This window comes from Gracilinanus agilis, chromosome 2, assembly GCF_016433145.1.
Source record: "Gracilinanus agilis isolate LMUSP501 chromosome 2, AgileGrace, whole genome shotgun sequence".
Lineage (NCBI taxonomy): Eukaryota > Metazoa > Chordata > Mammalia > Didelphimorphia > Didelphidae > Gracilinanus > Gracilinanus agilis.
In genome coordinates, this window is record NC_058131.1 from 252,394,070 (window position 1) to 252,409,244 (window position 15,175).

Below are 15,175 nucleotides of genomic sequence, written 5' to 3' on the forward strand. Positions count from 1 at the left end.
ACAAAGAAGTTTCATTATTTGTCTTCCCCACCCCTAATTTAATAATTTTATATAGTATGGGTTCATAGTAGGCACTTAATGATTGTTGATTTTCATACCATTTCTGTGAGATAGGCAAGGACTGATTATCCTTATTTGTATTATAGAATTTCAGCTCTAAACATTAGAGATTATTAAGTCTAGCCCAATCGTTTAAGGTTCAAGGATGTTAGGCGACTCATCTAAGATCAAAGACAATTAAAGCGTAGAGCCATAAATAAAACACAGATCCCTTCATTTTCTGTCTGGTGCTTATAATGCTCACTATTTTCTACTTCCTGTGTACAGCCTATAACCACTGGAGAAGACCTTCAGGATCATTTAGTCCAACGGTTCTTAATGGGAAGTTCTTAGGCTCCTCGTTCCCCAATATTCCAAGAACTTGGATGGGGGAAAATTTAAATATTTATTTCACTAACCTCTAACCTTAGCATTTCCTTCGATATTTATTCTGAGAAGAGGTCCATAGGCTTTTACAAACTGCCAAAGGGGCATGAAACAAGAAAGGTTAAGGACCCCTGTATTCATCCGATCCTCTCATTTTACAGATGGGGAAACTGAGCGGGGTTGAAGGGGTGATCCTCAAGTTTTCTAGGATCTTCCCAAGAGTAGAGGGAACAATCGGGGGGGGGGGGTCCTCCAGTGGAAAATGTAGAAATTAGCCCCTAATCAGGGGCTCAAGAGTCTCGGGCAGGATGAGAAGGAAGAAAAGACTAAGAAGAAAAGAAACAAGCCTGGCCAGGCCGGAGCAGGGCAGAACTGAGAGGAAAGTGAATCAAAGACAAAGGCGAGGAAAGAACCTTACGCCCGCTCTCGAGCGCAGCACCTTCGTCTCCTCCCACAACTGTGGAAGGCGCGGCTCCCTGGCAACCATCTCCATAAGAACCACTGACTCAGTTCTCTCACCTTCGGGTTCCGCCCTCGCCGACAACCATTGTCGTCATAGCAACGGGAGTCTCTTGCATCATCACAGGGCGCCGGAAGTTCCTCGAGCTGGTTCTGGCGACGACCGGTAGGGCAGACTGCGGAAACGAACCGAACTGAGGAGAGATGGGCTGTGATGGGGGCACGATTCCCAAGAGGCACGAACTGGTGAAGGGGCCGAAGAAGGTGGAGAAGGTCAGAGCCGGGGCCGAATGTGGGGGAGGAGAATCACATGAAATAACTGCTTCCCGGGGAAGTTGAAATGAATTTGGGGATGGAGCTGAATAATAACCACCCGTCTTTTTTTAAACGCAGAATAGTTTCTTTGTGACAGTTCCCCCTGACTCCGTCGGGATCTCGACATTTTGATCTTTCCCTACTTCTTCCGCTTTTCCTTACGGATTGACTATTTTCTTGGCCTCCACAAACGCTCCGGTGTCCTCAGACCTGAAAAAATAAATAACCCTCACTCGTCTTAACTTGCCCACTTCTTTATAATTTTTCAACTCTCATGATATAGCATCTAACGCCACCATCCCTAACTATATTGAAACTTTATTCAAAAGTCACTAGGGACTTCTTAACTAAATCCAAAAACTTTTTCTTTTATCAGTACTCATCTTCTTTGATCTGTTATTTTTGATACCGTCGACCACTTTTGGGAATATCTCCTTTCTTCTCTATTATAACCCTCCTCTCTACTATTTCTCCTCCTACTTGTCTTTCCTACCCAATCTTCTTTTCAGGATCATTATTTGCTCTCAATGTGGATGTCCTTCAGGTCTCTATACTAGATCCCTGCGTGTTGTATGGGGTGTTCAGGAAGAACTAGTACCTTTGGTGTGAGGGCTTGTGAGCCCTTTTCACAGCTGCTCATCCACCTTTGGTGTCTATCACCCGGCTCTCACCTGTTGCTCCAAGAAGCTGTAACATGCACAGAGGCTACACCTTTGTAAAACCATCTCAACAGGCAAACTAAACCTGATTGGGGATAACTGACAGACCTCAAACCAATTAGTGAGTGAGGGAGATGTCTACCTCAAACATGTGAAGAATTCTCATCCTGGAGTGTGGAACGCATATAACTCATGTATTAGGCACTGTGCTAAGCACTTAACTGTCATTATCTCATTTGATTTTACAACAATTCTGGGGGAGGTACTAAGATTATCCCTATTTTACAAATGAAGAAACAGAGGCATTAAAGAGGTTAAATGACTTGCCCAGGGGCACACAGCTAGTAAATGTCTCAGACAGAATTTGAACTACTGTCTTTCTAACTCCAGGTCCCATGCTCTCTCTACTTTGCCACCAGATGTCCTCCCCTCCCCCAATACACACACACACACACACACACACACACATCACATCACATCACATCACATCACATCACTCACACCCATGTCTAGTTACTGCTGGACCTCTCTCTTTGGGAGTCTCATAAATATTTCAAATATGCAGTTTCCTCTAAACATTCCCCACTTCAAACTTAGCCATTTCCAGTAAGTACATTGCCATCCTTCTAGTTATCAGGTTATCAGCTTTAATAACCTCCAAATCACCTTTTTTCCTGTCCCTTAAATCCTGTAAGATTAAAATTAATATCCAATAACTCCAAGTATTATATTTTATAAGATTTAATAAGATTTATTAATTATCACTTTTTTAAAATTAATGATCACTTGAAGTAGAAGAAATAAAAGGACAAAAGTAAAAGCCTGAATAAAGAAAAGTTTTCCCAGCCATGTTTGAGGGAAAAGTGAGAGGCAGAGTCACACACAAACTTTATCTCCAAAATGTAAGGACCTAACAGGAGAACAGAAGTGGGATGCTGGGAATTAAGAGTCCTAGGGAGCAAATTCTAATTATACAATCCCATATCTAATCTTTGGCCAAGTCTTGTTGCTTCTACATTTATATCCTTTATAAAGACCTGCCCTCTTCTGCTCTACTCCAAGCCTTAACTGAGACCCACATCATCTTTTCAGGGAAGTGTAATAAATTCCTAACTCATCACCCTAGCTTCATCTGTCTCCCCACTCCAATTCACTCTCTACTTTGCTTCTAGAATAATCCTCTAAAAGCATAGATATGACCGAATGACTGGCCCATTCAAGATTATCAGTGGCTCACTATTGCCTTCAAAATTAAATAGAAACTCTGGAGCCTGGCATTCCCATATCTCCACAATTTTACTCTGATTTACATTTCTAGTCTTATTTTACAGTATTACCCTTCAAGCACTGTTTCATGCAAAATGGGTTACTAGCTGTTCCCCAACTTGACCTTCCATCTATACCTTTTTGTAGTTTTGTAAACCATCCTCCATGCTTGGAACTCTCCTTCATTTCTGCCATTCAGAACCTTTGTTTTCCTTCCATGCTCAACTCAGATTCCACTTCTTCTGTGAAGCCTTTCAAACCACCCCCTTCTAACCCCCAATCCTTCCCCCTTTCTAATATTCTCAAATTACCTTGTATTATCTATAAGCTCAAAGGCAGAGGCTAGATTTTTTTTGTATTTTTCTAATCTTTATATACCTAGCACAGTCCTTTGCACATACTAGGATTCCAATAAATATTTGTTGAATGTCTCTGTGATGTAGATAATGATAGTATTACTACCCCCATTTTACAAAGAAGAAACTAAGATTCAGAGATAGTTACTGATTTTCTCATGATTCTACAACTAGAAGTATCTCAACATTTTCAGTTCAATTATCTGTGCTCAGTAATGGAGATACAAAGATTAAAAAATTACATAAGCCTATTCTCAAGGAACTTACATTCTACTGGGGGTAAGATAGAGTAAAATGTGTGCAAAGGAGAAGTTCATACATTGATACAGTTCTAATATTCTAGTATTTCATTCAGAAGAGACCCTTAACAATCTTATAGTTCGCAGGTACATAGAAAAGATGCTCAAGGTTGAAGGAAATTACTAGTAGAACTGGAGCTCAAGCCCAGTTTTCCTGACTTCCAGTTTAGTGATCTTTCCACTGTGCTTCTCCAGAGAGAGATTGCTTTCTGCTATGTGTTTATATTGAGGTAGCAAAGAAAGGAGTGGAGAAAGCTTCAGTGAGGAAGTAACAACCAAGTTGGGCCTTGGAGTAAGGGAGAGACATTGATAAATGAAGGTGGATGATGAAGAAAAATCATTCCTGGCATGAGAGATCATGTGAGCAAAGGAATGGGCCAATGAAAGAGCAAGAAGGTATAGAGAGTAATTTAGTTTGGCCCAACTATAGAATATTTAAGAGGAATGAAAAAAAGCATTTATTAAGTGCCTGCTATGTACCAGCCACTGTGCTAAGTGCTTTTCAAATATAATCATCTCAGCAACCCACTGAAGTAGGTATTATCATGATCTTCATTTTAGAGTTGGGGAAACTGAGGCAGGCAGATTAAATGACTATGCTTCTGAAGCTGTTTGCATTCAAGTCTTCCTGACTCCAAGCCCAGCAGTTTTACCCACTATTACCATCTAGCTGTAACTTGGATGTTCTCATGAGATGAGACATCCAGGGTATATTAGACCCCCATCATAGTAGCCTTGATAGGCAAAGTATATTCAGAAGATTACTAGTATAAGTACTTGGAGGATGGTTAAGTGACTTGACTTAGGGCTACTAAGTGATGGAGTTAGGGCTTGATGATTCTCTCCACTTGCCTCTACCTCTAGTATTCTTAAATTTATATGGAGGAGTAATAGAGAAATCCAGAACAAAGACTGAGTAGAGGGATTGTAGAGCGAAGTCCTAAGCGGTAGAACTAGGTTTCTTATGTTTGTATAACTTTGCAAAGCCTTTATTATTTTGCATCTCATTTTATCAGGGTATACAAATGAAATCAAACCGCTTATCTTTTGGTTTAGAAAGACAGTTGATACATTGGGAAAGGAGCTGGCTCTGGAGTCAGAAAATATGAACTTAAATCTGGCTTTAATATAAATGAATTTAAACTTTTAAATCACTTACTACCCTATGATTATAGGGAAAATCATTCAACCCTCTGGACTTCATTTTACTCTTGTGTAAAATGATGAAGTTGGACTTGACGTCAGTTAAGGTTTCTTTTATCTCCAAATCATAATAGTGTAATCTTGGAGCCTTAGGATCATTCTTGACTTTTCTTTTCCTTCAAAACCCCCATATATTACAAGGTACTTGTGCTTTGGATTTAAATTGTGATATCAACTCTGTAGTTTGTCATGTAAATGGCTTTTTAAACAAAATTTAAATCATTACTGTATTTAATTCAATAGACAGGAATTAGTCACCTATTCTATGACTATGTGACTACAAAAATGTTTAACATAGCATCTTGTACTATTTTTGTGGATTGAATGGAGAGATATAGGGTAGAACTTAGTGTACTTAGATGATTTTGGAAGTGATTAAAGTGACTGAACCCAAACAGTAGTCAGTATTATTTTGAAATGTTGTCTTTAATGGAGTTCTTCAGAAATATGGACTTGGGACTGTGCTTTTTAACATTTTTAACAGTGATTTGGATGTTAGTATATATGACTTGCTTATCATATTCAAAGTCTTTTTTTGTTTGTTTGCTTTTTAAAGAAAAAGGAATGAGGCATTCATTCTAGGTGGCTCAGTGGATAGAGAGCCAAGTCTAGAGATGGAAAGACCTGGATTTAAATGTGACCTCAGACACTTTCTAGTTGTAGGACCCTGCACAAGTCACTTAACATCAATTGCCTAAACCCTACCACTCTTCTACCTTGAAATCAATACTTAGTATTGATTCTAAGACAGAAGGTAAGGGTTTAAAAAAAAAAAGAGTATTGTATTTTGACAAAAAAAAACAACAACCCTAGAATAATGTTATTCTATTCTATTATAGGAACTAAAAAAGACCTTGTCAAACAGAGTTGACTCATAGATGAAATGTAACAGGAACAAATATAGTGTCCTACATTTAAGTTAAAAAAAAAATCAACTTTACCCCAGTATAGGATTGAGGAGGGAAGTGGCTAGATAGATAATAGCTTATCTGAAAAACATCTTAGGGTGTTAATGGATCGAAAGCTCACTTTGAGTCAGCAGAGTGACAAGGATGACCAAAAATCTAATGCTGTCCTAGGTTGCAATAAGAGTATTAGGTGTTTGGTATAAGGGTTGTGGTAGTACTGCTCCTGGAGTATTAGTAGCTTGGAGGTGCAAAGGATAGAATGCAGAGCCTGGAGTCAGGAAGACCTGAGTTCAAATCTAGCTTCAGACACTTACTACCTGTATAACCCTGGGCAAGGAACTTAACCTCTGTTTGCTTCAATTTCTTCATCCGTAAAATGGACATAATAATAGCAACTAAATTTGTAGGGTTGTGAGGATGTTGTAAAGCACTTAGCACAGTATTTGTCGCATAGTAAGGGCTATTTAAATGTTAGCTGCTTTTATTATTATAGTGGATAATTACTTGTTGGAGATGTAGTAAAGGAGTGTATGTTTCTTTTAAAATAACACAGCTTTCCCTCTTGCCTGTTCAAAGAATTTATGTTGTACACTCGGGGGATGAGTGGTTTGAGAGGTGGAAGAGAGAGAATAGACCATAAACAAAGATTAAGTTTGATGAGGGGTGATAATATATAAGTAGGAGATATCTAAACAAGATGATCCAGAAAATTTTGAAGTGGGACAGAACACTTTCTATTGGGATTACAATCTATGTAAAAATATTGGCATGGCAGGAAAAATTACTAGTATAATTCTCAGTTTGGAGGTGCCTTAGAGATTAGTCACTCCCAGCTTCCTTTTGTCAGTGGTAGAAACTAGACTCCCATCTAGGTGTCCTGCTTGTTACTCTTATCTGTATTCTACCTGTTGCACTAGACTTCTCTCTGTTAACCTGTAAAGAAGAATTTTGAGCATCTCTACCTTTCCTTCCTTTGCCCTACTTTGTGCAGATATCCACTGGCCTCTGATGAACTCTAATGTTAAGAAGTTTGAAACAATGCATTAACAACTGAGTTTTTGAATTTTAGAAAACATGGAAGAATACTTTACCAAACAAAAATATATCACCTACAATAAAGTTTCAAGCATCAGGAGGGGAGAGTATATACGAAGAGGGCTTTTTTAATACCCTTTCTATTAGTTATTTTTCCATAGATTGACTTTTGAGGTCTAGTAATCCATTCTTCTTCAACTGTTCTAATGAGTGGCAAGTGTGAAAATGAAAAAATAGACTAGAAACTGTTCTCAAAAGAAAAGGGAAGAAGATTGACATTAGGGGCATAAAGGCTTATATAATATCTTTTTACATGTTTAGAAATATCAGGTTAGGTATATTTCTCAGGATTTTGTATTCCTGTATTTGTATATTTCATAGTACTCTGGCTTATGGCTCAGTGTCTGTCAACTTACTCAAATTTAATGTTATAATGTGCCCTCTGGTGGACAGATTTTATATATATATATATATTTTTTTTTTTAAACTTAAATTGATAGATAAAAACACAAAATTAAATTTTGTGGTTTTAATAGACACTTAGAAGAATTATGCTGAAAGTATAGTGAGTATGTTAATTTGTGGATTAATGAGTATAGATGATAATGTAGGCTAAGAAGGATCAATCAAAAGAACTGAACAGTGTTATGAAAACTTAGAAAGGAGAGAGAAATTCTGTGGGGAGAAGATAGTCCTAGTATCTTAGAGCCATCAGGAAGATTAAGACTTGAGAAAGGTCATTAGATTTGGCAGTTAAGAGTTCATTGATAACTCAGAATAGGACAGTTTCAATTTAAAGATGAGGTCAAAAGCCAAATTGCAAAGAATTTAGAAGAGGGTGAAAGGAGAAGTAGAGGCATTGAGTTCAGATGGAATTTTTTTGGGGGTGGGGAAGTATAAGATGATAACTAGGGGAATTGGTAGTGGCAGGGAAGGAGATGGGATAAGAAGAAATATAGGATTAGAGGGAAAGTAAGAATTATAGTGGAGACAGTCTGCTAGAGATCATGGGTACATGAAAAGTAGTTAATCTTGGCAAGGAGAATGGTCATCTCTAAGATCCTTTTAAATTCAAACATTCTGTCATTCTAAAATTCTGTAATCAAGTCTTCATTTCCAACCGTCAATCAGTAAATGTTTATTAAATGCCTTCTATGTGCCACACATTTCATGCTGTGCTAAGGATACAACTACAGAAAATGAAACAATCCTTACTCTTAAAGAGCTTATATTCTAATGGGGAAACAAGTATGTATATAAAAATATACAGAATATTTATTTGCTATTGGGAAAGCAAATCCTAGAGAAGGATGAGCCATCCCCACCAACTGCTATATAAAGGGAAAACAACCTATCCTAGTTGAAGTAGCAAGGTACCCTGAGGGAGAAGCATGTGCCAGGTATGTCAAAACACCACAACCAGCTTGGTAAGTACCTCCTCCTCATCCCCGCAAACCCTAATGGAGACAGCCCAGGAGCCTAAACCTAAGAGTTTTATGACTTGCAAAGCTTAGTGCATTGCTTGAAGCAAGGAAGCAGCCTCTGTCAAGATGAAGCCTAGCAATTGCTCTTTCAGTGTTACAGCCATATCTCTCTATCCAGAAAACGAAGGTTCTTGTCACCAAAGACCTTGTTGCTGTCAAATGGTTCAACATCAGAAACTGGTCTGATTTTTATTAGTGGAAATGACATTAAAGAAGAGGCATTACCATCTGCTTTATGTTCCACCCTACTTTTCCATCTGACTTACAACTGAAACCTTCTGTGTGTATCTCCCCCATTAGAATGAGAATTCCTTGAGAACCAGGTCTGTCTTATTTTTTTTTGTTTGTGTCTCTGACAGTTAGCATACTGCTTTGTGCATAGTAAGTGCTTAAGAAATGTTTTAGTCATTTATGATTTAAAATATGAAGATAGTAAAAGCAAATAAATACAAAGTAGTAAAATAAAAGTAATAAATAATAAAGTTTGAGAAGGGACATGCTAGTAATTTGGGGATCCGAAAAGGCTTTATATATAGGAAGTACTATTTAAGCTATATCTTAAAGGAAAAGGGAAATGTGTGAGGAGAAAGTTCACTTTAAGCCTAGGAGATAGCCAATACAAAGGCACAGAGGTATGGAGATGAAGTAACCTCTGTGAATAAGAGAGAAGACCAGTTTGCCTTCCAATGAAGCTAGAAAGGTGGTTAAGGTAGGTTGTGAATAATCCTACAATCTAAATGGAAGGTTTTATATTTGATTCTTGAAATAATAGAGAGTCACTGAAATTAATCAAATTGGTAGGGACACCATTTAGAAGGACATTGCAATTTATGTAACAAATGATGAGGACTTAATTGAAACTGGTAGCTATGAGAAGAGAGAGGGGAAGGAGAATGAGAGATATGAAGGTAGAGTGAGAGATATGAAGGTAGAAAATGGCAAACTTTGGCAACTGATTGAATATGTGGGATGAAAGGGAGTGAGATGTTGAGGATAATGTCAGGTTTGGAAACCTGGGAGTCTAGAAAGATAGTGGAGACTTTGATAAAAATAGAGAAATTCAGAAGAGAAGAGGGTTTGGAGAAAACATGAGTTCAGTTTTGGGACACGTTACGTCCAAAATATATCTCTGAAACATTCAGTTTAAAATATCTAGTAGGTGACTGAAGTTCAAGAAGAGACTGGGGCTGGCTATCCAGAGCTGGGGGTAGGGGGTAGAGTTCTTCATAGAGTTGATCATTAAACTCATGTAACCTAAGAAAGAAGAAACTCCTCTGTTATTTGGTAAAGAAAGAGGGTTTCAGTCAGTACCTTGGGGAACATCCATCATTAAGGAGCATGATATGGATAGTGAACTAGCAAAGGAGATGAAGAAAAATCATTTAGACAAATAGAAGAGTAATGCCATAAAAACCTAGAGTAGAGATAGGATCCAGGGGAAAAGGTGGTTAGCAGTGTCAGATGAAGAAGTTATGTTGAGAAGAATGAGGACTGAGAAAAGGCCATAAAATTTGGCAAATAATAAATCATTAAGTGACTTTAGATAGAACAGTTTCAGTCATGTGATGAAATCAGAATGTGAAAGGTGAGATTGGGGTATTTGAGAAGGGACATGCTAGTAGTTTGGGGATCCGAAAAGGCTTTATATAGGAAGTACTATTTAAGCTATATCTTACTTAAGCTGTATCTTAAAGGATACAGTCCAAAGAAGTAATGACTCAAGCAATCTCTAAGGTGAGTGAGCAAACTTTATTGAGAGATGGAGGAAGGCAGTGGAATGACCCTAGTGATGGAAAGGCCTGGAAATGGAAAGGCCATGGCAATGAAAAGGGCTGACAGTGGAAAGGCTCTGAGAAGCTTTCAGAAATGCTTTTTATCTTGATTAGTTACTAAGGAAAGAGTCATTTGCTTGGGTAGTTGTTGCCCTATGTCTTCAGAGAACTGGTGTTACTTTATCCATGGTTCATAAATTTACTCTGGGGCAACTTTTGGTTAAGTTTTGTCCTTTTCTGCACAGACTCTAAGGAGGGCAGTGATTGTGGAAATTGAGCATTGTATAAACCCAGTTCTGTGTGACTGGGAAACAACCACCTGTACTTGCTGTTCAGAGACTCCAACCAATGGCCTAGGTCAGTGATGGTGAACTTTTTAGAGGGTGATGTCCTCAGGTGTACTTGTATGGGGGGGACCAGCCCAGCCCCATGTCCCTCTGGTGAACTCTGTGTGAGCATGCCCACAGAGAGGGCTCTGAGTGCCCCCTCTGGCATGCATTCCATAGGTTCTCCACCATAGGCCTAGGTTATATCTAAAGATTGATGGTGAAGTTTTTTCATAATAGAGAATCTAAGCAGCTCTCTTATCTTATATAAAAGGTGGTACTATTTTAATAAACTTTATTGTTTCTACGTTCTTTTGATTATATACAGCTACTTGGCAGGATTTGTGGGACATTTTAGCCCTCATCAAAAGGGTTGAAGAGTAAAGGAGAGAAGTAGTGGAGGTAGCGAGTATAGATTGATTTTTTAATTTGTTTGTTTAACTCGGGAAAGAAGGAAGTCTATATCATGATAGCTTAAGTGAATGGCAGCATGTAGTTGTTTTGAGGACAAGGTAGACTTGGTCATTTTGAAGAAATTAGAAAAATTATTAGGGAAAAGTCAAAGATTCAAGTGAGTGAGGGGCAATCTCCTAAAGAAGAAGAGAAGGGATGAGATCAAGTGTGCCTTGCCAAGGATAAGGGTTACCTTTTTTTTTTATTTGAAATGTTTTATTTAATTAATTAATTTAGAATATTTTGCCATGGTTCCAGGATTCATGTTCTTTCCCTCCTCTTCTTCCCTCCCCCTCCCATAGCCAACGAGCAATTCCACTGGGTTTTACATGTGTCATTGATCAAGACCTATTTCCATATTATTAATATTTGCATTAGGGTGATTGCTTAGAGTCTACATCTCCAATCATATCCCCATTGACCCATGTGGTCAGGTAGTTATTTTTCTTCTGTGTTTCCACTCCCACAGTTCTTTCTCTGGATGTGAATAGCGTTCTTTCTCATAAGTCCCTCAGAATTGTCCTGGGTCATTGCATTGCTGCTAGTACAGAAGTTCATTACATTCGATTTTACCACAGTGTATCAGTCTCTGTGTAGAATGTTCTCCTGTTTCTGCTCCTTTCACTCAGCATCAATTCCTGGAGGTCGTTTCAGGTCATATGGAATTTCTCCAGTTTATTATTCCTTTCAGCACAATAGTATTCCATCACCAACAGATACCAGATTTGTTCAGCCATTCATCAATCAAAGGGCATCCCCTCATTTTCCAATTTTTTGCCACCACAAAGAGCGAGGCTATAAATATTTTTGTACAAGTCTTTTTCTTTATGATCTCTTTGGGTTATAAGCCAAGCAGTGGTATGGCTGGATCAAAAGGCAGACAGTTTTTTAGAGCCCTTTGGTCATAGTTCCAAATCGCCATCCAGAAGGGTTGGATCAATTCACAACTCCACCAACAATTCTTTAATGTTGAAGGGTTACCTTATTAATAATCAGAGACTAGGCATAAGTGGAAAATAATATCAAAGGAGTTTGAACTGAAGAGAATAGAAGAAGAGAGTGCTCTTGTCAAATGACCTCAATTTTCTCAGTAAAATAAGAGGTGAGGTCTTCTGCTGAAAAGTAGAGAAAGGAAATAAGAGATTTGAGTAAAGAAGAAAAAGTTTGGAAGAGCGTCTTTAAGGAATGAGACTGGGAATTAATTAGTTAGAAATAAAAGGACTGCCTTGCTGTAATGAAGGCCCAGCTGAAGTTGGCTAACATAGATTTTTATTGGACTCATTCAGCACAGTTGTGTGACTTCTTTCAGTTCCATTTAGTTAGGAACAGAAGAGGATGAACAATAGTCCAGAGCTGAAGTTTGGGAAGAGATGAGCCAGGGTAGAACAAGTTGATTCAAGAGCAGAAGAGAGTATGGAGTTAAAATGACTACTCTATGATTGAAATTGGAAAGTCAGAGCAGCACTGATGGCCTGGGAAAGTATTAAGGAATGAAGGGACTGGAGATGTAGGTGAAGATGAAGCATTATTTTAGGAAAGGTGAAACATAGGAGATGGAGTTATGATATGTTCTGATAAAGGAATGTCAGAGTTTCTAATTAAGGAAGTAGAATACTTCTAGAATGTGTTGAGATTCCATGTGTGGTTGAAGGGGAATGAAGGAGCAAATCATAGGGGAAATTTGAACCACATGTCAAATAGAAGATGGAAATAACTTGAAAGCAAATGCATCTTTTTTTTTCTTTTTTCAATTCATAGGTTGACAAAAATGCTGAATTAGTGGCCCAATGGAACTACTGTACTTTAAGCCAAGAAATACTAAGAAGACCAATAGTAGCTTGTGAACTTGGCAGGTATACTTTTATTATTTGAATTATTACTCTCTTTTTAAAATGAATTTCAAGTAAATTTGTATTTGTAAATAGAGCTAGCTATTTGTCACCTATCCATTTGTGGATTATCCTCAGCAAATACCTTCATTCTGGATTCCTTTTTTGTCCAAGCAGATATCTGAATCATATTCTTCAAGCCCAGCCCTGCCTCAGGACTACTTTTAAAATTAGTTGCCTTCCTTGTACATACCACACGTATCTTAAGTCAACTTGATTGATAACTAATATATTCTTCTTATATTTCTCCAAAATATACTTGTCATGTGATACGTTCCATTGTCAAATATAGTTTATCCATCCTTATAAGTATTTTAAGCATTCAATGAATCCTGCCTCCCTTAGCAAAGATATTTTATTATTCTCTTTAATTATAACATTTTCACTACCTCTTATTGTTACAGACTTTATAACAAAGATGCAGTGATTGAGTTTTTATTGGACAAATCTAATGAAAAAGCCCTTGGGCAGGCAGCATCTCACATTAAGAGCATTAAGGTAATACTAATAATTCTGAAATAATTTAAGGGTCATAAATATTTGCTTTTATTGTTATTGGTTATGCTTAAAAATGAGAATCATAAGGGGGTAATAGCTTCACTAACTTGCCATGTAACTTTAGCCAAGCCACTTCACATCCTTGAGCCTCCAGTAACTCATCTTTAAAATAGGCATAATATTTGCCTTCTCTACAAAGTGTAAAGGATTAGATCAGATAATATATATCAAAAAAAAGTTTTCAGAGCTATAAACTATCATACAAACGTCATTATCATATGGTAATATTTTAATTATTAAAGGAAATTCTTGTTATTTTAGATTTGGAAAATAATTTCATAGAATTTTAGATCTTAAATGAAATTTTAAAATATAAAAATGAAAAAAATGCTTCACTTTCATTTTGCACATGAAGAAACTAAGGTGTAAGAATTCAATGACTTGCTTCAAGGTCACACTAATCAGTGGGAGAGTTGGGGTCTGGATGGTCTCTTGTCTCTCAGACTAGTTCTTAACATTATGTCATGCTCTTATGTTTTCATTTGTCTTGTGGAAATTATTATTAATGATAATTCTTTCATAAAGAGAAAAAATTACTTTTATCATTGGATTAGTACAATTTTTGTCTCAAGATTTAATTTTTAGTAATGAAAGTTATTTCTTCCTCTCAAAATACTGCATATAGCAAATGTTCAATATGTGTTGGTTGAATTAGGTTGAAAATTAAAAATCAAAATGATCAAAATTTTTTTTGCTCATCTGTGGATAAGCGAAACACTAGTTCTTTCCATAATTTTAGAGTAATGTTATATCCCAGTTTGGAGTAATTTAGATGATATAATTCATTCATTTCAGTACATTTATTATGCAATTAGTATGTAATGAATCTGTTATTTACTATTGATACAAAGATTTTTTTTAAGAGGCAATAGAATCCCTATCCTCAAAGAGCTTATGTTTCTTTGGTTGGGAATAGGGAACAACACACAAACATAAACAAATACAGAGTACTTTTTTGGTGGGGAGAAAATACTAGCAACTAGGAGATCAGGGTTGTCCTCAGTTAGGGGATGGTATACAAAAACTAATGATGAATGAAAGTTTGAGTAGAGAGGGAATAAAATAGTAATTTCTGTTTTGGTTTTATGAGTTACTAAGGAGAAATGATTAGTATATAAACTATTTTAAATGTTGGTGGTTTTTCCTAGAATGTGACAGAGTTAAAGCTCTCAGATAATCCAGCCTGGAGTGGTGATAAAGGAAATACAAAAGGTGACAAATATGATGATCTCCAACGTGCCCGATTTATTTGCCCTGTTGTAGGCCTGGAGATGAATGGTCGGCACAGGTCAGTAATTCACAATAAAGTCCTGCCTGAACATTTATCCTAAAGGTGCTATTAATTCACAAGTAGATATTCATCACATTGATCCCTTTAGTGTAATTTCCAAGTCCAGTCAGTGCTTTGTTGTAGTTTAGTCAGAAAGCTTAATGTGGGATTGAGGAGAACTTTTTTATTTTAAACATTTCTCCACAATATTCCCACATGATATACTTGTCCCTGGGAAAGGAAGCAAGGGGCAAATGTTTCCCATAAAGTGAGTCTCTTTTCCTTGTAACTACAGCTACAAATTACCACAATGGAAAAATGTTATGGAGTGTGTGGTTAATGTACTGGCTCTGTGCCCAGCAGAAAGTGATAAAGAGTAGCCTTGAATTTCTTCTCAATTCCGTACTTTAAAGATTAGTAATTTCTTTCTTCACATGGGTACTCTTTCCATTGACACAGATCACATCCCTTCTATTGAACTAGTTGAATATCTTTGT

General features: G+C 37.2%; 1 protein-coding gene across 1 annotated transcript in view; it reads left to right on the forward strand.

Moving 5' to 3' along the window:
* Positions 1 to 1,023: 1,023 nt before the first annotated feature.
* The window catches only part of RTF2 (replication termination factor 2), a 75,918-nt gene continuing 61,766 nt past the window's right edge, over positions 1,024 to 15,175 (forward strand). The window contains exons 1-4 of the mRNA XM_044663836.1: positions 1,024 to 1,158; positions 12,720 to 12,814; positions 13,255 to 13,348; positions 14,557 to 14,696. Coding sequence (XP_044519771.1) covers positions 1,090 to 1,158; positions 12,720 to 12,814; positions 13,255 to 13,348; positions 14,557 to 14,696 — 398 coding nt within the window. The 5' untranslated portion in view covers positions 1,024 to 1,089. The remainder of the gene's footprint in view (positions 1,159 to 12,719; positions 12,815 to 13,254; positions 13,349 to 14,556; positions 14,697 to 15,175) is intronic.